This window comes from Mytilus californianus, unplaced genomic scaffold, assembly GCF_021869535.1.
Source record: "Mytilus californianus isolate M0D057914Y unplaced genomic scaffold, xbMytCali1.0.p SCAF_9, whole genome shotgun sequence".
Taxonomy (NCBI): domain Eukaryota; kingdom Metazoa; phylum Mollusca; class Bivalvia; order Mytilida; family Mytilidae; genus Mytilus; species Mytilus californianus.
Genome location: NW_026262745.1, coordinates 80,026,693 through 80,046,402, shown reverse-complemented (window position 1 = coordinate 80,046,402; position 19,710 = coordinate 80,026,693). Strand labels below are relative to the sequence as shown.

The 19,710-nt window shown below is 31.6% G+C and overlaps 1 protein-coding gene across 3 annotated transcripts in view; it reads left to right on the top strand.

The window, feature by feature from the left end:
* LOC127716475 (centrosomal protein of 128 kDa-like) overlaps window positions 1-15,472 on the top strand; it is a 60,906-nt gene extending 45,434 nt beyond the window's left edge. For 2 of the 3 annotated variants that reach the window (XM_052222699.1, XM_052222698.1), the window contains 7 exons: window positions 1,985-2,122; window positions 3,327-3,494; window positions 7,133-7,207; window positions 8,968-9,163; window positions 10,560-10,646; window positions 14,091-14,168; window positions 14,767-15,472. In XM_052222699.1, coding sequence (XP_052078659.1) covers window positions 1,985-2,122; window positions 3,327-3,494; window positions 7,133-7,207; window positions 8,968-9,163; window positions 10,560-10,646; window positions 14,091-14,168; window positions 14,767-15,030 — 1,006 coding nt within the window. In that variant the 3' untranslated portion in view covers window positions 15,031-15,472. The remainder of the gene's footprint in view (window positions 1-1,984; window positions 2,123-3,326; window positions 3,495-7,132; window positions 7,208-8,967; window positions 9,164-10,559; window positions 10,647-14,090; window positions 14,169-14,766) is intronic. The other variant, XM_052222700.1, reaches the window with a different exon arrangement.
* Window positions 15,473-19,710: the final 4,238 nt, after the last annotated feature.

The window sequence follows — 19,710 nt, the reverse complement described above, 5'->3', positions numbered from 1 at the left end:
TAAATATCGTCATTAAAGAGCAAAGACTTTTATAACTAGTCGATAAACAATTTTGACCATGTTGACTAATTTTAGAAATAGTCTAGCTGATCATTTTTGCTATTTAAAGTGTCTATCCATCTATTATACGGACACATGAAATTATTAAACGTGTTGTTTTCAATTTTTTACATCACTGGGTCGATACCTCTATGCTGGTGGACTATCAGTCCCCGAGGGTATCATCAGCTCAGTAGTCAGTACTTCGGTACTGACATGATTTATAACAAACTATTTTAAAATTGTCCGTTTATAAATTTTGAAATTATAAAGAAACTAAGGTTTCAACTCCCTCAGGCAAAGTTGACCTTAGATGAATTTGGCTATTTGTTTTAGGTATTTTTGTCATATAGCTCTTCAACTGTTTCGGTACTTATACATCCCACGGATTTCAAATGTTTGGCATTGAGCGTTCCTGATGAAGGTAAATCCAGAAAGGCGCTTCGGACGCATGAAATTATTAAACGTGTTGTTTTCATTTTTTTTTATAGGTTTCAAGATAGTAGGCAAACACACTAAAATAGATAAAAATAGATTTAAAAAGCTAGATATCTAATCATGAGTCGACTGACTATTCAGTCCTGTTGACTTATTTGTAGAAATTGTCTTGTTCTACATTTTTTGTATTTGAACTGTCATCTATCCTTCATAGCTTTCAAGATAATAGAAAAAAAGCCCACTAAAAATTGGTAAAAATTGTCATCGCAATAACTCCAAAAACGAGTCAACTGAATAATTCGTTCAATAAATTTATTTATAGATCTTGTCTTACTGATCATATTTAATTATTTAAGTTTATATCTATCTATCTATTGTAGTTTTTAAGATATTAGACAAAAGCGCAGAAATTTGGTAAAAATCGTCATAACAGGGCTATAACTCTGATGGGGAATCATCTAACAATTTCGCCCATGTTGACTTACTTGTAGATCTTGTCTTGCTGATAAATTTTGATACAAAAGTTTTTCTCTTTCTCTTATAGTTTTCAAGATGATAGGCAAAAAAAAAAATAAAACTCGTATTCAGGGACAATAACTCCTATCAGCCATCGTCTTACAGTTTTGGTGTTAATAGGCAATAGAAAATGTTTTGTAGACTGGGGTTTGTCTTGTTTGTCTTTCGCTCGTTTTTGGCCATGGCGTTATCAGTTTGTCTATCGTTATTTCCCGCCTCTCTTTTAAGTTCTATATGTTTAGTTGGTCTGTCAGCTTTTAGTTTATAGGACTTATAGGGTAGTGCTTACAATGATGCAGACTGACAAATTATAATTTTTGTATAAGTATTGAAAAATGCAACATTTAAGAAAATATCTTGATGACAGTAGAAAATGCTTTTAAACTGCAGAACAAGCCTTTGTTTAACACCCACTGTTAACAATCATTTTGATGTAAACTTATAATATATTATGTTTATTGGCATATTTCTAAATTAATATTTACTAATTGAATCATTTTACAATAATATTCATTAATTCATTGTACTAAGATGCATTTTGCATGTTAAATTGGTAAGTATAATTGATTATTGGATATAGATCCGGTCTTTTTCTGTTACTTTTATAATTTGGCATTGCAAAATGAGGTTTTTCATACGGCTTATGTTGTGCTATTACACCAGAATTCAAGGTTGGAGTGAGTTTTAACATGCAGTTCTTTAATTTTCCGTAAATGTAAATGAATTTATGAATTATTAGAAAAAACTGTAGTTCCAACTCCTTCCTGCAAAGAAGACACGAAAAATCATGTAATTACAAAAATACCAAATTCCAAGGCGAAAAGTTCATAAAAAATCAAACGCTCGACTAAATCAACCAACGGAACGACTGGAAAACTGACAATCGTTCGTTACGGTCATGAACATTTCTGTCTCGAGAAAACCATTTTTTATAAAATTAAGCAGCTTATAGCTTCAAACAAACATTTGAAACATATTTTGATTTTTTAAGGTTAAAGCTTTCCGAGAATCAGTCAAAAGAACATTTAGAGAAGAAAGAAAAAGAAATAAAGAAATTGGAAGAAGCTCATAATGTGACTAAAGCAGAGAAAGCATCTTTACAATCTCTTTTAAATGACATAAATAGCCAGTAAGTAAAAGGTTATAAAGAAGTGTTATGTACTTTGTAAGAACAGTAATAATTTATGACTCAAACTGTTATAATGATAATAATGCATTTACAGAATTACATAGTAGTCGATTGTATGTACATAAAGTTCGGAGAACGGTTTGGGGTTCATGTTGCTTATTCTTTACTTTTTCTGTGAATAACTTTGGGACTGTTGTATGTCTTTTCGTGTATTTTGTTCTTTCTGGCATGATGTTGTCCGTTTTTCTTATAATTATAATTTTTATTGCCCCATTGCAATCTGCTTACTTATATCTTTTATTAATTTCCCCAGTATTTAAAAAAAATGATTTAATTGAAAAAGCATGTTCTTCAAACAGCAGAACGAAATGTAACACTCAAATAATTCAAAAACTAGTGGAACAAGCTTGAAAGAAATAAAACATATCGATAGAATGATCAAGATTGCGTCAAATTTAAGTCTACATAAAAGACAAAAATATACTGAGGACTTGCTTCTGTTTTTTGACGTTAGAACTACTATGCTCCTGTCTCTCTCAATATTGAGAGAAAATATAACCTGATTTCTTTTTCATCATTTTTTGGTTTCATTTTTTTTTATAGCAAATAAGTATAATGAATGGTACAGTATTGTTGTTTGAGATTCACCATATTTATCATTATTTTTCAAAAACTGACGCTAAGATATCACTATTTTTTATGGAGAATATATACAGAATTTTGTCATTTTATATTTTTGGAGGGGAGAGATGGGACGGAATGCTTAAATGCCACTTTGATATGTCAGAAATATCAGTATTGTACACTTTACACAAGCAAAAGTTAAGACAAAGAGAAGTGTAGGTTAAATTCTTGAATGATAACAATACAGCTTTCAAATTTTCTGGTATTATTTGTTTTCAGTAATACCAAATCAAAACGATTTTCTATGCTCTGCAATGTTTTGTGCTTTTTTAAAAAGCGACCTACGATGACTTAAATAATCATACCGGAATGAGTAGAAGTTTGAGTTATGAATAATTCAAGAATAGATGCTTATAAGTATCACATTATGCCTCTGTATGGGATATGAACATGTGTGACGCCCTAAACGTACAATTGCTTGTTATTTATAATCTTTTAAAAATGCAAGAGATGAATATTTTATTTTCAGAAATCTATTTAAGTTGGAAATTTAAATATCAAAGTTTATTGAATTTTATAGAGTTAGACAAGAGGTAGATCAACACACTAAAAAAACTGATTCATTATCTCAGAATTTAATGTCAAAAGAACACGAGATTTTGGATTTGAAAAGAAGTAAAATTGAATTAGAAAGAAGTCTGTCATCTTTAAATAAACAGATAGATGAACAGTGTATAACAATTAAAAGGTATAAGATAGGTGGGATGGCAATCAATTACACCTAGTATACACTTTGTTGCACTTCTGTACTAGACGGATTATGTAATATTACACTGTATTTGGAATGAATAAGTCAGCTGAAATACGTTGAATTAGACAAACATCAATTAGTTATTGTATAGGTATTAAGGCCTATGCATGAAAGATTTTTAGTAAGCTTTACATAAATGCTAAGGTTTGAAAAGAAATTCTGATTGAACTTGCCCAGACATACGCTTCAATGCATAAAGCGTATAAAGAATAAAACATTTTAGTTTAACATAATTGCATAAAAATGCTTTTAAATAAGGGACAATTCTAAAAAATAATAAGACTTTTGTGACTTTAATTTTTTCTCTTAAACCTCAGTTGATTAAAAGTAATAGATTTTAAAAAGTTTACTTAAAAAAATGTTTTGACCAGTTCTCTCCTATTATGAGTATTGTGCGCAGCATGTTAAAAGAGAAAGTGTCTAATGTTCCAAAGACACGTTAATGTGTTTTTAATTATCACTAATATGTTATATAATCAAACTTTAAATGTATTATCAGTCTTTTTACTTGATACATTAACTTCACAAAAACCCTTATAAGAAGGATATACATGTAAAGTTCTTACTACCATTATTCATACAGTAAACAATTTTATATCCCAATCTTTTCAATATGCAGTATTATTCTAAATTTTGATTTATCTTCGCTCTACATTCCTTTCTCCATGCTGAATTGACAAATCGACTACGTCTTCTCATCAAACACAGATTTTTCTTTAAAAATAGAAATCATAGAGACAAGTCTTTGTTTAAGGTCAACAAATCCCCCCACGAAGTATTAATATTTCAAATGGCAGCCGGTATCCAAATTTCTAATCATATGAAACCCAATTCATTCGTTCAAAGACAAAAAAATGCATCTTGGAAAGTTCTTTAATTTCACTTTCATATATATTGATGAGACCTGTCACTCAATAACGTATGTTTCAATGAGTGTTTGTATCTCATATGAAGACTAAGATCGACACTACATTATTTTTACTAACACCATACTTGAAGTATTGGTTGTGTGATACGATATTTATGTGTCTCAACTTACAAGCGACATGTTTTCGCAAACTTAGATCTTTATATACCGGAATAGTAGTCTGATCTGTAAATTTACTGTTTGTATCGTATTTATTTTTGTGACGATTTGACTGCTTGTGGATTCGCATGGCGGTTGATGCATGCATATCAGGTGAAGCTTGTCTTGTAGACGCGTCCGGTTTCGCTTCTCTGAGGAGTCCATAGGCTTCCTTCAGAACCACTAATTTTGGCCCGGTCACAAAGAATACACAATAAATTAGTACAAATATTAAACAAAATGGTTCCTACGCATAGCTGTGACTTTGTCAATAGGTAGAGATTTGGGTAATGTTGGTAACAAATGTAAGTTTAAGGACTTTGGATCACTGTTGAACCCTTAAAAAAAGTTTCTTTTGAATAATAAAAATACAAACTTAAGACAAAATAGCTATGAAAAATTGATTGAATTGGAGCCTGAAAATAAACTTAAGATCAGTATAGGCATTTCAAAGAGCAGTGTTTATATTTTTCTCAAATGTACATGTATTACTAATACAGTTTACATCCTGAACATTAAGCTTTTTTTAGTAAATCTCATTGTTTCACATAGAAAAAATATGAACATATGTATGGACATACCGGTACATGTAAATCAAGAAAGTTATGTCTACCCTTTAGGACCGCAATAGTGTCTCATCCCATGTTCGTTCCTATGTTTTTTTTTAATCTATGTCTGTCTTAGAACTAGATAAACAAGATGTATGTGTTGTTGAAAGTTTTCTTAAATCCCTTTCACCTACATGTCCTAATATTATATACCATGCTGTTTGACTGTTAAATGTTACTCTGCATTAACAGATCTTTTATTTGATGACTTTGTCAGGATACATGTACAAAATGTATTCATATTAAGATAAAAGATGAACATTAGAAAGCATTTTTAAAATTAACATTTACATTACTTAAATAGCTATAAAGTATTTCAAACTACAGTCTCTCGTTTTACAAATATATAATATATTGAACGTAATCATCTCATGCAATATATTTCTAGCTTTTATTAATCTCATCAAACATCAATTATTGGTAGAACAATAAAATCCAGACGCTAAAATTTGAAAGAATAAACATTTTTACGAAAGCGAATTCGCTCTGCCTACGGCCTATCACCATATTTCCAATGACGAATGTAGATACTAAAATGAATCAATGCAATATTGAACGAACGAAAGCGTTTTGTAGTAAAAATATCATTTATTGTCTAAAAATTAATAAGGTAATAAAAAAGAGAGTTTTACCAAGTTTGATAAAATCAGATTACCGCCGGAATTTTTCTAGACCTTAAAGCTTTATTTCACTTATTAATATGGTGGATGGATTCTAGTTATTTGTCGAATTGCACATTCATTTTGAATGCACAAGCCAATTTTGCTCTTTATATGATATCAGCAGCTCTATAGTCATTTTACTTTATCACTGACAAAGTATTTATTAAGAGAGTTGCTTAATAAGTTTATTTATTGTAGTTTAATAATTTCTCTGAGTATTTATGTTTTTTGCAAATTTGCCTAAGATCTTCAAAACGATTAATAAGTATCTACGGATAAAAAATTATTAAAAAAGAAAAATAGGGGAAAACCTCTTCATAGTAGAACCGATTGTATTGTTTGTTGAATTAACAAAAGGAGGTGTGGTTAACTTCAATGAAACAGCAACCAAAATTCACAAAGACATCGAAAGCCATCTCCATTCTTCTAAATAATCCTTCTGTTGTGATTCTGCTTATATTTTTTGTATACGCTTGTAAATATTAAATCGACAAAGAGAGCAATCCCGATCAATTTGCAATGTCTCTTTTAGAAATGATGAGGCACATTATATTTCTTTATTAGTTAAAATGAAGATTGCTCCCTTTGTTGACTTAACCAGTAGTCGTTAAACTTTATGGAAAACAGACAGGTCATGGCAAAGCCAATAGTGGGAAAATGGCATGTTATTACTATATAATTTATTATTTCAGTCTCTATGACAAAAAAGAGTAAGGAAAAGACATCACATTTAGAATATTTTAAAACTTTTGATATAAATGATGGTAAATATGTTCTCAGTTGATACAACATTTTACAATCTTGATTCAACTTTGGACTGTTTTTGTACGATAACACATTTTTTTCATAACTTGAATTAATTACCAGGACTTAGATTTGTACAGTACAATAATTTCATATTACCCTGTTAAATAATCAAGATGTTACTTTATTAGCTTGGGAATACACAATATATATATAACGGACATTCAAAATCTTACACGCTATACTTGTCTCTCTGACTGAAATGAAATCTATTTAGTATGGATTTGAAGTATGTAATCATCTAGAGTGTGGGTTTTATGTGATAATTTATCAAAGAGTTGCTAATCAGAGTTATTAAAATTGATCACTAACAAAGTTACAGGTTAATGATAAATTAAATTTAAAAAATAAACGAAGGAAGGTAGAATAAAAGTAGTTATTTTAATATCTTTATTATCAAAGAATTATTGTACACTTAATTTAATATTCTTACAGGAAGAAAACCAGTACAAAACCTCCTGACCAAAAACTCAAAGATCTACAGGAGGAAAATGAAAAACTAAGAGACAGGTATACCTCATGTTTTCATTTCCCATCACCTCTTTACATAAGTTACAAGGCACTTAATGTCACAAGCTTCTCCTCCTGAAAGAAAACCATCTTATTCTCGTTAAAATTCTTGTTTGACTATTACTTGGCAATGAAATATGCTAAAACGCACTATTGAAATTATTTTTTAAATTCCTCTTCAAAATAATCTAGCGACAAAAATTCAATATATTTTATGAAGATTAAAATGACATATTGTGTGGTTATTCTCCAAATACAGGCACTGCTTTTATTAGAAAGACATTGTTTCGTTTTGAAATTTAAATATCAATAGATAAAGAAATTATAAATGTGTCTACCGCATGACAGTTATTAGGTCTTTCCACTTTTCTATTGATTTTGTTCTGATTATTATTTTTTTCTTCTTCCGCCACATTTTTGTCTTGCGGTGTAAAATGGTTTCGCAAGATGTCGCTTAGATTTTTTGCATATGATATCGAACAGTTATTGCGCTTTTGAAACTGACCCTGTTTAACGGAATACTTTTTATTGTAAGAGTTATCCCCCCAAACACTGTTTTTCTTGTTTGCGCATCTCCTTCTCAACCGTAAAAGATTACGAAAAAATTATTTCACCAATTTGCTTGTTATATCCTCAGGATCTTAAGAATAATTTTGATCGAGACTCCATATGAGAGTTATTTCCCTTTCTGTATTTAAAATAAGTGAAATGTAATTGTAACTGGTAAACCATAAGTGATAGAGACCTAGGGTCTGTTGAATTGAGGTCCTTGGTCCACCAAAAAGAAAATGGGGTCAAGGTCAAAGGTCAAGGTCAGATTCTTTTTTTTTAATTTTGGCTTGATATTGCTTCTTTTCAGAAACCGTGTAAGATATCAACAAAATATTTTTACTAAACTGATATTTGCGACATGTCAAAACATACATATTTTGGTTAAAAGGGTGCATTGACATTTGATGGGAGTTTCCTCCCATCTAATACTCAAAATAAGCATTATTGGGATAGAACTCATTTTCCTTACATAGTGGAGACTAAGGGTAATTTGATTTGAGGTCCTTGCTTTATGACCTTGAAATTTAGTTCAAGGTCAAAGGTAAAATTGACGTTCTAGATTTTGACCTTTGCTGTAGATTCATATTTATACGTGATAAAGCCTTGGGATCTTTTGTATTAGGTTAGTAGACATATGACCTTGAAATTGTCAACCAGAAGTGACCTTTTTAAATCCGGAAGAAGCAATTTATCTCCATTATTTGAATCAGAGTAAAGTAAGCTATTATTTGACACCGGAAGTGACTTTGATTTAACCGGTAGTGGCTTATTATCTCCCTTAATTGATGAAAAAAGTGCCTCAAACATTGTAATTTCAAAATCAGTATGTGATATGCTATCATTTAAGCCCGGACATTCTGTTTATCAAAATTTTCTCATTTTAAGTGAATTTGAGTGGAAAGACCTTCAATTGTTCTCTGAACAATTGGTTTTTAATTATAAATATTTAGTTTACTATGAACCTCGTATATAAAGTTAAGAGAAAAGTTTGAGGCTTCTGCGATTACCTTGCATTAAGAACTAAAGAATGAGAAAATCGTAATTAGTAGATTTTTGCTTGTTTGCACATTATATTTGAAGTGATTCGAATAATGTAGTAATTATGTTTTATATCCTCAATCTAAAAGGTCGTATTGGACATTATTCTATAATTTACAAACATGATTATTCCAATCTAAAATGGCATTTTATTTTCCCATTCACGAAAGGTTAAGTCAGGTGGCGGGTAGTAAATTAACTGACGGTAATCCAGCAATAGCAGATTTGGGTGATCCTAACAGACCTACACAACTTGGAGAAAAGTTCTCAGAATTGTATGACAATGAATGGACAGATGCTATGGAAGAACTTGGTAATGCTGGGGACGAGAAATCTAATATCACCACTTTAAGAAATATTGTTGAGGTAATTATGTCTAGCATATGAAATATTTATGTATCGATATTATATTGTGCTTGAAACAAGCCATAAGTAATAAAACACTTTTTGCAGTACTTTTTAAGTATAACTTTCATTCATCATCAGATTTTGTCAACGAGCTTTGTGGTAGCTATTACTTAGTACGAATTATAGGGACCAAGGCCTGGAAATTGATCTTTCACCTGCTACATACTTTTATTTTTCCTCAAATTTTGATTTTGGTGTAACCTTATTTTCCTCTTAATAAGAGAGTCCAGATTTATTCGACCATATATAGCAAAAGTCTTAATTTGGCAATGAAGACATTTCTATATCGATTTAAAGATTGTTGAAACTCGATATATATTGACCCGCATCACTTTGAAATATATATGAAATCTGACCAACTAGAGTAGTCTCTTATATTAAAGAAGAAATTTTACATTTGTATTCAGCGGATTATTTGTCACAAGGAAGCAAAATTCTATCTTGTATTACAAATGCATCGTGTTGCTCAGTCTTTCATTTTTATGTTGTATTTTGTGTACTGTTGTTTTTCTCTTCGCCTTTTTTAGTTTTTTTGCCATGGCATTGTCATTTTGTTTTGGGCTTATGATATTAAATAAAAAGATGTGGTGTAAATGCCAATTAGACAACACTCCACCAGAGACCAAATGACATAGAAGTTAGCAATTATAGGTCATCGGACGGCCTTCAACAATGAGTTTGAATATCCCTTTGGTATCTTTCGCCTCTCTTTAATAGACAGAATGACAATTAGTCAAGACTTGTAGATCTTGATTATTGAAAGGTACTATGTATTGTAGAAGTCAGTGCACATTTCAGAAGACCAACTTCTACTAATCAATAATTAATGAATACACCATCATACTTATCATTTAATTAAGTTTGGCATTATTTATAAGAAACAGTCTTATATTTATTAAAACATATGACTGTGCTGATGCTTTTAAAAGAACACCATGCAATGTATTTTGTAGACTTCACCACTCCATGTAAAATATGTCATAATGTTTTTATCAATATTTACAAATACGAATAGTATATTTTAAATGACACTCTTTCATGTCTTGATGCTACAGAAAATTTGAAAAAAAATTGAAAGACAATCTTTGAAGAAGTGTTTTAGTGATGTGCACAAATTTTGTTTAATTAAAAGCAGAAAATCTGAATTTATGGTATGGCCTTTACTGGCATATTCTCTTTAAGCTGTATGATCCATATCGAATCTCTCTAGTTCAAATCTTCATTTTTCCAATCAGAAGTGCAAATGTAATTTCAAAGTCTACTTTTTATTGAATTTACAATTTAAAATACAAGTGCAAAGTACGATTGATTAAAGAGGACTTTTGTAAATCTTACATTAACTTTTGTTTTGTAGAAATCTTATGACTTCGGGAAAAGTAAATCAGAAAAGTATGCTAAAGGACTAGAAAGTGCATTATTAGAGATCAGTAATAGTATTGAGGTTTGTATTTTCAGTTATATAATTTTCTGGTAAGTTTTGTACAAAAAATGTAATGTTTAGGGGGGACAGTAAGAAGGTATTGACGCTAGGAAGAAGGAAAAAGCTATACATTTTATTTAGTGACATTTAAAATGTTTTACTTACGAGAAAGAAATTCAATCATTTTATAATTTTGCATTTGTAAAATTAGATGCTGTAAAATGGTAACAAGAATGAAATTCAGATGTAGAACAACAATGGTCATACATTTAACCATTAAATATAAATTGTAAAACACAAAAAAATTGTATACACAAAAACAAAATAAAAAATAAAGACCTGATAGTGGCAATTAGAACAAAGACCACTTAATGTGTAATCAGTGACTTTATATGCAAGGAAATACTTCCACAGGCAAAGTTGACCTTAGATGGCTATTTTTTTAAGATCCTTTTTTGGTAATTAAGCTAATCAACTGTTTATATACATCATTGGCTTTCAAATGTTCGGCTTTGAGCATTCCTGATGAAGGTAAATCCAGAAAAGCACTTCGTGTTGTTTCCATTTTTTTTATGTTTTTCATTTGAAAAAAAGTTTTTTTCCAAGAAGCTTATACCTTTTCTGTTGCCTTTTTCCATGGTGTTGTCAGATTCTCTTCGACATTTGATTTTTGAATGTCCCCTTGGTATCGCCTACCTCTCTCTTTGTACACATAACAAAGTTCTGCTGAATTTGTTAAAGTAAACATCTTACAAATAAACATATTGCCAGTTTCTCTGGATTACCACGAGGAATTTTTGTCCTGGCAGCATGTTATTTCTTTTTTTGTGTTCATTTAATTGTGGACCCTTCAGAATAACCTCATCTACATATTGATGTGTTTGTCCTTTAAGGTCCTGAATTTATATCTGAATGAACATTAATCATTCTGGAGTCAATATAATATTTAAAGATATGGGATGTTATGCATGGTTATCAAAGATTGTTAAAAGATGCGGACGGTCATTCCCATTTGTCACACGGAGGCAAAAAAATGTGTTAACCAAAGGGAAAAAAGACCGTGAGCTTAAATCCATCAATTGAAAACGTATGAATTGACTAGTAACTTTGAAATACTAATTGATTCAGTTGAGAATTATGCCAGGCAATGGGCGAAAAAGAAGACTATGTAGTCTTTCCGAATAGATCAAGGTCGTTGATATTAATTAGAATAAAAAAAATGAATTGGTCAATGAACACTCATGCTACATCTCTTTTCAAAAACCCAGATTTTGCTAAGCATCTAGTTTTGGTTATTGTCAACATATTTGTTTCTTTTCGAGTACGTGTTTTAACAAAAAAAAATCGGTATTCCTACGGGAACCAACTGTGCTCTACTTGCCGACTTGTTACCTTATTCATTTGAGACAGCATTTATATAGGAGTTCTTAAAAAGAATGATTAGAAGCTAGCAGTATCCTTTAAAAAGTAAAATAACAAAAATACCGAACTCCGAGGAAAATTCAAAACGGAAAGTCCGTAATCAAATGGCAAAATCAAAAGCTCAAACACATCAAACGAATGGATAACAACTGTCATATTCCTGACTTGGTACAGGCATTTTTTTATGTAGAAAACGGTGGATTAAACCTGGTTTAATAGCTCTAAACCTGTCACTTGTATGACAGTCGCATAAAATTAACTTCACGTTCCGCTATGTGGATGATGTGCTCCACTTATTAATTCAGAGATTGGTGACTATGTTCAACGCATCTTCCCCGTCGAACTTGAAATAAAGGATACAACAGATATAGTTAGGTCTGCATCATATTTAGACATACATATAGAAATTGTCAATGAGGATAAGTTGAGAACAAATTTTTAGGACACAAGGGATGATTTCAGCGTTGCAATTGCGAACTTTCAATTTCCATGTAGCGCTTTTTTGGATTTACCTTAATCAGGAACACTCAAAGCCGAATATTTGAAAGCCAAGGATGTACAGTGTAAGAACAGAAACAGTTGAGCTATATGACCAAAAAGGATCCAAAAAAGTAGCCAAATCCATCTAAGGTCAACTTTGCCTGAGGAAATTGAAACCTTAGTTTCTTGTAATTTCAAAATTTATTAACGGGAAAGGTTTGTTATAAATCATGTCAGTACCAAAGTACTGACTACTGAGCTGAAGATAACCTCGGGGACTAGTAGTCCACCAGCAGAGGTATCGACCCAGTGCTGTAAAAAATAAAAACAACACGTTATAAATTTCATGCGTCCGAAGCGCTTTTCTGGATTTACCTTCATCAGGAACGCTCAAAGCCGAATATTTGAAAGCCAAGGATGCACAGTGTAAGGACCGAAACAGTTGAAGAGCTTTTGGACCCTTTGGACCTTAATGTGGACCTATATAAAAACAGATGACCAAAAAGGATATAGAAAATAGCCAAATCCATCTAAGGTCAATTTTGCCTGAGGGAGTTGAAAAACCTTAGTTACTTATAATTTCAAAATTTATTAACGGATAATTTTAGAAAGGTTTGTTATAAATCATGTCAGTATATATATCAACATTCACCAGCGCCTGCATATAGAAAATATATCTCCCGGGGATACAATATTCTAGAACTTGCGGTTCCTATCACAATTTCCTTGATAGATGGTTGATGCTTGCAAGTAAATTATTGACCCTATGGTTTTAAGTGAGTTCATTCCCTCGAACGTTTTGCATACGTCATTACGGGATGAATGACCGTTATGGAATATCTGTTTCACAGATTATCACAGATATGTTTCAGTTATCATAACCACAATCCCATTCTTTTGTTCTCGATTTTAACATCAAAAAATGAATGGTAGATGAAATGAATTAAAGCGTTACTTATACATCTGTACAAGTACATAAATCGACAGGTACATAAACAAGACCTAAAATGAAAGATTTCGAAAAATTAAGATAACTGAATGATTTGAAGTACTGAGGGCAAAGAAAAGGTTTTGCATAGGTTTTTAAGTCATATATTGTTCAATCAGAATACATAACCCTACACATTTGGAGAGATAGCTCTGCCAATAAAATAAAATATCCCCTACAACACTCTAACGTGCGGCAAGCCCCCTGCACACTGTTGACTGCAAGACCAGATTCGGATCACTTAAATCAGACTTATGTTTTCAAATTTGGAACAGGATCTGCTGACCCTTCGTAGGCATATAAGATCACCCTCGGTTTCGTTGGGATTCGTGTTGCTAAGTCATTTTATATTGTGTATTGTAGACTGTTGTTTGTCTTTTTGTCGTGTTTTGCCATGATGTTGTAAGTTTGTCTTCGACTTGATTTCGAATATCCCATTCGTATCTACCGCCTCTCTTTTTAAAATAAAAAAACGTGCTTATTGACGACTATCGAAAACAAATTGCTATTTGGTTTATATATAATTTATTTTAAGACAAAGAAAAAAGATTTACAAATAATATTATATTCACTAGGTTACCCCTACCATTTCGAAATACATTAAGGATCACAGAAAAAACACAGCCTTGCTGGTAGTGGATTCGTTATTTAAGGTATGTCGTACCCGGTATTATGACTATGAGATATTATGAATATGACTTTTGTCTGAGTAAGGCAATACATATAAATATATAAGAACGGTGCTTCTTTAATTTTGTTTATGACCTTCAGCAGGTAGCCTGCAAAATATTCCAATTCAAAGCTCGAATAAAAAACATAAACCTGGGTTTGTTAACTTCCGACGTTGTTTTTATATATCATCGAAAATATGTTTATACCTGTGACATAAATTTTATGAGTTTTAGAACCACTAGATCAATGTCACTGCTAATGGACGTATCGCCAAGAGGATATCACCAGCCTAGTAGTTAGCAATTCTGTGTGTTATCATGTAATATTAATTAAACATTCATTTTTACTCAAATTTACTATGCATAAAACCTTTAGGGCATCTTTTGGGAATTTTTTGTTTCCAATGCCCTTCAACATTGTAATTTATGTAGCCTTTCAACTGTTTTGTTTCAACCGTCAATGAATATTTTTGTGTAGACGAAACGAACGTCTGGCTTACTAAATTATAAGTTTGGTATCTTAGATTTGTGTGTTTTATAACTTTAAATGATAAAAATCTCCTTGTTCGTATACTTGCAGTCTTTTTTAAGTTCTCATACCGAGTTTAATGTTGGTGGTAAAGATGTGAAGACTTTCATTAAGAAGACATTGTCACTGTGCTGGTTGATGACTATACAAGATCCGCCAGTAATACTTAATACAGAATTATCCGGGAAGTTTAATACTGATCTATTCCGACATTATACAAAATCAGGTTCAAATGTTGACTATGTAGTTTGGCCAGTAGTTTTCCTACACGAAGGTGGACCTATTATCTGTAAAGGAGTAGCTCAAGGAAAATAAATGCATGTCTTCCAGGATACAACGATGTAGCATTCACTTAACATATATCTCATTTCCTCAGTGAATACATTTCAGAAATATAAACATAACAAATGATAGTCTTTTTTATAATTAATTTGAACAGGTTACTCTGTTTCCATAATCCATGTTAAGAGGAAAAATACACCGTCTGTGGAGGTAATGATATATGATATAGATCTAATTGCGGCAGCACATGATTGTGAAATTAGACGATTGTTCTGCATCTGATTTCTATTGAAGTAAATATGTAAAATAAAAATAAAGTTGCACTTGAACATGAACAAAACTCATGAAAGAACTTGTAAGACATGGATGTACAAAATACTTGTATACCATATGTTGCATTTTATCCTCAGTTGTATGTGCTGTGTTTTTCGTAGTCATTTATATATTTTTTTTATTAAACACAAATATCAAAGTATTGACATTTTATGTCGATGTATGAATTTGATCTTATCTTGGTATGGTAATATCGCATGGTTATGTGATCGAGGTCTTTTCTCTCTTAAATAGTGTATGTTGATTTTCTGTGTGAAAGTTTTATTACTTTTATGAATAAGAGTAGATGTTTGTGCATGCGTCTTGGGAATTTATATTGTTAAAGTTTTGTTTGCTTCTACCACAACTATTTGAAAAACGTAAAAAGAGAGTCATTGTATGTTTTCTGTCTATAATCTAGATAAATACCCTCTCGTAACCGATTCGTCCGAAAAGGAGGAACTTTGTTTTGAAAAATGTTTAGATAACTGATTTCGAGAAATGTGTTTATTCCAAAGGACCAAACAAAAATGCAACGTTCGTTGAACTGTATTGTGAATTGTAAAAAGAAGACCAAAGTAGCGCGTGCCTTTATGATAGATAGGCTAGAGAAGAACTTCTTGATAACTTGAAAATACCGTTTCTTTTTCTATTATGATATAAATTCAACAGAAACAATCAAAGATCCGTTATTACAAAATTAGAGAATAATGGGCAAAACATGCAGAATAAAGGGCAAAACAAAAAGAATAGAGAAAAATAGGACAAAAAATAAAGAATAGAGAATAACAGGCAAAATTTATAATGAATCAAGAAAAATGGATTAAAAAATGAAGAATGCAGAATTGAACGACCCGTGTTGTATTTTGTTTTATTTATTTAATTAACGTCTGTGCCTTTTCGATATTCCATTGTCTGATATATTCTTAGATATTAGAAACTGTTTAATACAGTGTTTAAATGTTAAGTTAGACAAAAAAAAACTACTAATTTGCTGCGAGGTAAAGCCTTTTCATCGACTTTTACTTTTTCTTTTTACGGGATTTTAACATGTGCGACGCAACTGGAGACACTACCAAAGCACAAAGTGCTATGCTTGCGGGGAATGCGAGTTCATCACAGCTATCGATTGGGTTGAATTGGCTTAATCTTTAGTTTTCTGCGTAGCATTTTGTGGACTAATGTTTGTATTTTCGTCTTTTGTCTTAAGGTCATGTTGTTGTCTGTGTTTAGTCGACTTACGGTATTTTATAGCTCCTTAACATATTTATTTATGAGGCACGGATTTAGTCAAAATAATTGAGTGTAAGGAGATCATAATTTTTCAGGACCTCCATAATTCCAAATCACGATATCCATAAATCATTGAGGACTTAATGAAATGAAATTATATAGGTCCTGAATGATTTATGGATATCCTTAATTCCAATTATGGAGGTCCTGAAATAATTTATGAGCTTTATAAATACCTACATTATTTCATCCTATTGACATTATATGACATAAACAAGAATTAAATACTTATAGTATAACTTATCGCCGTCTTTGTATATCAACGTTGTTGGATTCACTTTATGTATTGTCCATTTCACTGTACTTTTTTGACGTATGAAGATGTGTGTATTGTAAACAGTTGTTAAAATGGTAGATCATCACTTCGAGAAGATTTATTCAGATTCTTCAAATATTGTGGAGCAATAAGTCATTTTAAATCACATAACTATTAATTATTGATATGTGATACACTTAATCAATTACTAAGTAAGTTGGAAGTCTCAAATAAAGGCAACAGTAGTATACCGCTGTTCGAAACTCATAAATCGATAGAGATAAAAACAAATCCGGGTTACAAACTAAAACTGAGGGAAACGCATCAAATATAAGAGGAGAACAACGACACAACAAAAACACAACATTAAAATGTAACACGCACAAAAACGAACTATAATATAACAATGGCCATTTTCCTGACTTGGTACGGGACATTTTAAGAAAAAAATGGTGTATTGAACCTGGTTTTGTGGTATGCCAAACCTCCCGCTTTTATGGCAACGTCAAACACAACACCAAAACGACAACATCACATGACAGGTCCACAATACAAATAAATGGGAGAACATATAGGACAAAGAAACACACGAATAATAGCTAGCAGAAGGTACTAGGCTTAAAATTCAATACGCCAGACGTGCGTCTCATCCACACAAGACTAACCAGTGACGCTCAGATAAAAAAAGTTTGAAAGCCAAAACAAGTACAAAGCTGAAGAGCACCGAGGACCAAAACTTCCAAAAAGTTGCGCCTAACACGGCCAGGATTTTCTGCCTGGGACAAGAACATCCTTATTATTTAGAATAATTTATAATTTTGCAAACAGTAAATATTATAAAATGACTATTTAATAGATATACATGATAAAACCAAAGTGGGGACTAACTACAGAATAAAAACGGATACATCACATAAAACAACTTAATCCAACATATAAAAATACACAGCCGAGTTAGCTAAAGCCTCAACGCACAAAGTGACGTCACATTTGAAATTCTAAAAAAAGACACAAAGTGACGTTACATATGAATTTGTAAAAATATTTCCCAAAAGATAGGATTAGGATTGATTCAAGATAGATTTGTAATACTGCCATTACATTTATTAATAACAATGAAAATTACAATACTTATTAATATCAAATTGTGGTAGTAATTAGATAATTAGTTGTGTTATCTAGCTATTTCGGTGTTTCTTCTGAATCAAACTGTAAACCAAATATATCGTATAAATTTCGTTGAACCAAACTAAAATCTAATAAATGAAGGGGTGATTAATTATCTATACCATAACACACGAATATAACAGAAAATACGTTAAGACATTTGACAAAATCCGACGAGAACAACAAATATAACATCAAAATTAAATACATAAATTAGGGATAGAAAGGTACCGTGACACGTCTTATAGCAATGCGGTTTCACACTCAGCAAAACAGTCACAATCGGGAATAAGTCACGTTCGGTAATTAAAAGATCAGACGACGTAATGACAAACCACTATCTAACACGTGGTAAAAATGTCCTTAGTTAGTTTTGACAAAGACACATCGTATGGATCAACCAATTGGTGATGGTGTCCGTAAAATTTACGGAGTGTCATTTTTAATCTGTCCTCCTCATAACTTTGTTGGGGCAGTTTCTGCGTAAGGAGCACACTCCTGTATATGAAGTCCGTATAGTGTGAACAAGCACGAGAATAACGTATCAATTGAGATATGTAAACACCATACGAAGGGGCAGAGGGTATGTTACTGCTGAGAAATGGGAAATTGATAATTGGGAAGTTGAAATCGTCCCGTTTATCATAGATTTTCGTGTGAAGTCGTCCATCTGTGTCAATATTGAGGAAAAGATCAAGGTATGAAGCAGTCCTTTTAGTATCAGTAGTATCCTTAATTTCGAGTTCACTGGGATATATGAGATGTAAGTATTGGCTGAAATATGGGTTATTCAATGATAGAACATCATCAATATATCGGAAAGTAAAATTAAAGAATGTCGCAAGGTGCTTTTTCTTTTTGTCTTTTAGAAGGTTCTGAATGAATTCTGCTTCATAGGAGTACAAAAACAAATCGGCCAGTAGGGGTGCACAATTAGTTCCCATTGGAATACCGACTGTCTGTTGAAAAAGATCAAGGTATGAAGCAGTCCTTTTAGTATCAGTAGTATCCTTAATTTCGAGTTCACTGGGATATATGAGATGTAAGTATTGGCTGAAATATGGGTTATTCAATGATAGAACATCATCAATATATCGGAAAGTAAAATTAAAGAATGTCGCAAGGTGCTTTTTCTTTTTGTCTTTTAGAAGGTTCTGAATGAATTCTGCTTCATAGGAGTACAAAAACAAATCGGCCAGTAGGGGTGCACAATTAGTTCCCATTGGAATACCGACTGTCTGTTGAAATATAAATCCTCCAAACTCAACAAATATATTGTCGATCAAAAAGTCCAGCATTTTGATAATACCATCTTCAGTATATTTTCTGGTAGATTCAGTGTGGTTTTTCACAAAATATGAACTATTGTAACCCAAAACAAGAAATTTGTATCTACGATTCCCATTTTTATAGAAAAAGCTCTGTTTAATGAGATGGTGAAGTCGATCTTTCAACTGAGCATGTGGAATAGTAGTGTAAAGGTTAGAAAAATCAAAAGTTTTTATGTTGCTGCAAAATTGCAAAGATTGTGATCGAAGATTAAGCAGTAGATCTTTCGAATTTTTGAGAATCCACATCTGGTTAACACCACTGGTAGAATATATCTCATCACAATATTTTTGAAGCCCATCTTTAACTGTAGAAAGAATAGTAGTCAGTACTTTAGAAAGATGTTTAGTCGAACA